Source organism: Sinocyclocheilus anshuiensis, unplaced genomic scaffold (assembly GCF_001515605.1).
Source record: "Sinocyclocheilus anshuiensis isolate Anshui unplaced genomic scaffold, SAMN03320099.WGS_v1.1 scaffold135, whole genome shotgun sequence".
In the NCBI taxonomy this organism is placed as follows: Eukaryota; Metazoa; Chordata; class Actinopteri; order Cypriniformes; family Cyprinidae; genus Sinocyclocheilus; species Sinocyclocheilus anshuiensis.
The window spans coordinates 1,285,447-1,291,017 of record NW_015552564.1 but is presented as its reverse complement, the minus strand read 5'-3'; the positions used below and the strand labels follow the sequence as shown (position 1 = coordinate 1,291,017).

General features: G+C 38.9%; 1 protein-coding gene across 1 annotated transcript in view; it reads left to right on the top strand.

Annotated features, from left to right (window-relative positions):
• clmnb (calmin b) overlaps positions 1-5,126 on the top strand; it is a 9,509-nt gene extending 4,383 nt beyond the window's left edge. Inside the window, exons 5-9 of the mRNA XM_016455476.1 lie at positions 319-411; positions 520-740; positions 2,352-2,545; positions 2,909-2,991; positions 4,029-5,126. Of these exons, the coding sequence (XP_016310962.1) occupies positions 319-411; positions 520-740; positions 2,352-2,545; positions 2,909-2,991; positions 4,029-5,099 (1,662 nt within the window). The 3' untranslated portion in view covers positions 5,100-5,126. The remainder of the gene's footprint in view (positions 1-318; positions 412-519; positions 741-2,351; positions 2,546-2,908; positions 2,992-4,028) is intronic.
• Positions 5,127-5,571: the final 445 nt, after the last annotated feature.

Here is a 5,571-nt window from a genome sequence, read left to right as displayed (position 1 = left end):
TTTTTTTTTACTTTAAACCGCATAAACACATTTCATTACACCAAATAATGTTCTTTTTAGCAGCATCATATGACCCCTTTAATAATAAATAAATCAAAATCTTCCCACCCCACGACTTATGAATTATCGTCCTCATTTTAGGTAAATTGAATTCAAACCAGGAAACAAATCAATACAACTTAACAACGATTTAACTAAAATAAGGGATTTAATTAGTAAAACATGGTCAACATCTATGTTTACTGATGTCATGTGGAGGGTTCCATATCTTTGTGTGATATAAATATAAATTTAATCATTTATGTTACTTTTACACAGGTTAGCCTTATAAACATTGACGCTAATGATATTGCCGATGGCAATCCTTCAGTTGTTCTCAGGCTAATCTGGAACATCATTGTGTACTATCAGGTAAAGCACACTATCATTGCGTAATGGTGATGAAAGGGATCCACTGTTCTTGGGTGGGTGTTTGATCATGTGAGTTATTTTGATTCTAAATCATTTTCCCATTCTAAGATTAAACAGGTCACAGGAAGCCTGGAGAAGTTCCCATCCACCTTCAGTCTGCTGTCATTACCTTGTGGCAGTGATTCTTCAGGCCGTAGTTCTCCAGCATCACCTGGGGATGACAGTTTTGGCACTCTACCCTCAAAAGGCAAAAGGTCATCTCGAAATCTCAAATACCGCGGTACAGCCATAAAGACTCTGCTTAACTGGGCACAGAACTGTACTGCAAAGTAAGTGAATTCATTTACTGAGCCAAAATAAAGTCTTGAAATGGGTTTCTCAAAGCAAAACATCAAATTGTTCATTTGAAAGATTTTTTTTTTCAGACAAAATTAATATTTACTCACTGAAATATACTCACCCTAATAAACTCGCCGTAACTTAAATCTTTTTTGTGTCTGTGGAACACAAAAGGAGACCGTTTGATGAATGTCCCGATCACTCTTTTCCACAAAATGTCAATGGAGACTGTAGCTTTCAAACTTAAAAAAAAATAAATTATAATAATAAAAAATGCAAAGCACAACAAAAGCATCATAAAAGTGGTCGATATGACTATTTTTCATTATATTTTTCAAAAGTTATGCAATAGCTTTCCATTTTCACTTATAATCTCCTTCCCCAGCAAGCTGTAACTTATGATCATGAATAAGTTGAAATCAAGAACCAAATCAATATGAACAAATCATTCAGAGTGGTTTTGCGAACCAGCTCAAACTATTGTTTTTTTGTCTTGGCTGGATGTTTGTAACGAATTAGTCCACTGAAGGCGAGCGTAAGTGAGAACCCAAGTGCAGTTTATTTACAGGTTATCCAAACATCCAAACAATAATCCGTGACTTGACATGAACAGACTAGACGAGGTATGAACAGACTAGACGAGGCATGAACAGACTAGACGAGGCATGAACAGACTAGACGAGGCATGAACAGACTAGACGAGGCATGAACAGACTAGACGAGGCATGAACAGACTAGACGAGGCATGAACAGACTTGGAGGCGGAACTGGGGGAGGGACGGAGGGCCAGGCCCGTGAAGAGGAACAGGCAGAGTGGCGAGTCATGGCGGAGCAGGCAGTGCGGGGGGCCATGGTGGACCAGGGAGATCGTGCAGCCATGGCGGAGCAGGGAGATCGGGAAGCCATGGCGGAGCAGGGAGATCGGGAAACCATGGCGGAGCAGGCAGATCGGGAAGCCATGGCAGAGCAGGCAGATCGGGAAGCCGTAATCCTCTATGGATAGGTCTCCCTGTCGGAGACGAACTAGGCAGTCTGCTGGGTTCATTTTGCTGGTTGTGTATTCTGTAACGAAGTAGTCCACTGAAGGCGAGCGTAAGTGAGACAAACAAGAGGGTCACATGACAAGAACAAACCAATGGGAAACAAGACACATGACTAAAGACAACCAATCAGAACATGACACATACACAAGGCAGAGATACATGAGGGCAAGGGAAGCATTACACTAACAGCATGAAACAATTACAAAATAAAAGACATGGAAAACATGAACATGAAACAAAACCCAAACACCAAACCCCACATTACAATGTTGCGATATTCAGTAAATATATATTTTTGGTCTGTAGCTACACAAAGCTATCAGAAGACCTTGCATGGACCACTTTTATGATACTTTTATGGTGTTTTTTTGATTATGTTTTGTCCCTATTAGATTTAATTTAATGGGAAAAAAAGAACTTCCACAGAAGAATGACGGTAATATAGGTTTGGAACAACATGCGATATAAAATTATAGAACTTTTATTTTTAGGGTAATCTATGAATTGGATGAACTTCCATAATTCATTCAGCCTCGCCATTTCAATCTTTTCCTTCAGATATGGGGTAGAAACTTGCGATTTTGGTAAAAGCTGGAGGAGTGGATTGGCATTTCTGGCTCTGGTTAAATTCTTCTGTCCTCAGTTTGTGGACATGAGGAAAGCTTTGTCTTCTGAGCCCCGACTAAATATGGAGACAGCCTTCACAACAGCGAATGAGTGGCTGGGGATTCCTCCACTGCTGGATCCAGATGGTAACACACAAACAAACCATTAGCTTTTCTTTGAAGAATAGCTGTGTATTGTTTGTGCCTTCTAGGGGAACATACTAAATTGCTGTATGACCTGCTTTCACACTTCAGAAATAAACACGTAATGAAAACGCATAAGCAGGAATTTTACTGCAGTACAACTATTGTACTACCAGTCATGTTGCCTGCGAATTGTATAGCAAAGTGTTGTGTTGCTTTTTAGCTTTGTAACTGTTAGTGATAGCAAATATAAGCAGAATTTTTTTTTTTTTTTGTGGCATCTTCAAAGCAGACTGGAACCCTGCTGTAACATTAAGCAGTTGTGTTTGGTTATTTGACTTGGTTTGTTTTTTTCTTTCCCACTAGATCTTGCAGTGCATTCACCAGATGAGCAGTCTGTCATCACATATGTAGCCCAGTTTCTTGAATGTTGTCCAGGCCATGATGAGGTGAGGATATGTTTATCTTTTATTTGAATGAAGATTAAAGCACACGAAGGCTTTCTTATCTATAATGATAGCATTATTGTGACTACATATGTCAATAAGACTGAAGGTGTGTTCACATTAGTGAAATTTCAACAAAATTTCACAGGACAAAAAAGGTCTATTGTAAATAGTGTAACAATGTAGAAAGCACCGCTCACATAGAAGTCACTTTAAACCAAGCAACTTTTAGCTGGGCAATGCAGCAAAATTGTGTGACCAGTGTGACCTGTTGTGAAATCTGTGTGGGGAGATATGTAATCATGTGTGGATTTGTATTGAAATGACTGGATTTCGCGTGTGGTCATGTTATCTATAGTTTGGCATACTTAATAAAAAAAGTTATTTCAATAGGAATCCATGCAAATGAATTTTGCAAGAGGGCGACAGATTTGCCCACACAGATTTGACTCCAGTTTTGAGTTGGCCTCCTAAATTCATTGTATCTATGAAAACAAAAGTAAGCATTTTCAACACATGAATATGCTTAAAACCACTTTTTTTTCTCCATAAAAGTGACATAATATCCGCAATGTTTTTTGCCTTTAAGTAAAAAAAAAAAAAGTTAATTATGAGGTAAAGTTTAAAATAAAATTGCATTATGAGAGATAAGACCACGCAGTGGATATTATGTCACATTTATGAAAAATGAAAGTGCAGTTGCACCATATGAAGCCACTTTGTAAGATATGAAGTTACAAACGGGACTCTTATAAATGTCACATTTAAGAGATATATTCACATTAGCAACATATAAAACCACAGTTGTGAGATATAAGTGAATCAAGTCAAGCAATTGTGACAAAGTTGAAATTGCCTTTTGTATTTATTTATATATTTATTCATTTTTGGGTGGAAACAGACTTCCATACTAAAATAGCCTAATGTATCACAATAGAACAAAGACATTTTAAAATTGTCATGTCTAATGAATGAATGAATGAATGAATGGTCTGTCTAAGTAATATATTGTTAATCCCATAACACTGACTCATTCACAGGACAGTGCATCAACAGATTCCTCTCGATGCACACCAAATTTCATTGAAAGATTGGACTGGACTGATTCAGTTAGCTGCATATTACCATCTAATATCTCTGCTGAAGCTTTGAGAGGGCTTCATAACTCTTCTGAGACCAGCCAAGAGGAACAAACCTACCATACTGGAGATCAAGAGCTCAGCTCAGAGTCACTGCCTGCCTGTCCTTCAGACAACCCTGTGGGTTTAGCTGCTCTGTCTGAACATTTCCTCACCATGAAGAGCTCCAGCTGGTCAAATGGGCAATCCCTGCCAGACTCCACTGGGGGGCAGTGTTGTGACTCTTTAGCATGGAAGAAAGGCTATTTGGGAAGCCTGGATAATGATGGGAACTGTTCAGAGGTTTCAAAAGAGGCTGTTTATGCTATGCCAATCCTGGATTCAGATGAAGAGGATGCATATAGCTATATATTAGAGTTGGACCATAACGACGCTGGACTAGAGACAAATGTTGACCTTGAATTAAATACAATTGTGGATGCACAGGGAATAGAGTTTGCCAGTACATTTGAATCTCAAGGAAGCGAAATAAACTCATTGTGTCACTTTTGTGAGACACAGAGGCAGTTAAAGCCCACAGATGTATTGACTGGGTCAGGTGACGGCAAAAGTGCAGACATCCGTGACTTAGAAAAACTTTCACCTGCTTCTGACTCTTTGCTGATGAATCAATTTGGTAAAAATATACCAATATCATCTACCAATGAACATTTGGACTTGGACTGTTCATTAAAAATGAAGGAGAGTATTTACTCAGATGCATTTAATCTGACTCACGGTGATGGTGTTGATGATGCATTTGTGCCACCAGTGAAAAATGGTCTAGATAAGGAAAAAATCAGAGAGGACCTTTTCCCCGGTGCAGTGAATGATGGTCTATCAGATAATGACCAATATGAGCAAAACAGTGTTTTGGATCAAAGAGTTTTGGATAGAATAACAGGAGAACCTGCAGTTTCACAGAGGTTTGGATTATATTCTACATACATTTTGTTGCATTTTTCAATTGAAAGTAGTTTTGAAACAAGCTAAAACACTCAAAAAAAATGCTGGGTTAAATATGGGCAAACCCAGCGATTGGGTTGTTTTCAACCAACAGTTGGGTTAAAGGTGTAACCCAACCTTCTGGGCAGTAACCCAACCGCTGGGTCGAAACAACCCAATCGCTGGGTTTGTCCATATTTTACCCCGCACTTGGTTGTATTTAACCCAGCATTTTTTAGAGTGTATGCTCATTGGAAATACATGCCTCTATTACATTTTTGCAAAGCCCCAAAAACGCACATACACTGTTAAATACAACCCAGTGCTGGGTAAAATATGGACAAACCCAGCGATTGGGTTGTTTTCAACCAACAGTTGGGTTAAATGTTTAACCCAACCTTCTGGGCAGTAACCCAACCGCTGGGTCAAAACAACCCAATCGCTGGGTTTGTCCATATTTTACCCCGCACTTGGTTGTATTTAACCCAGCATTTTTTAGAGTGTATGCTCATTGGAAATA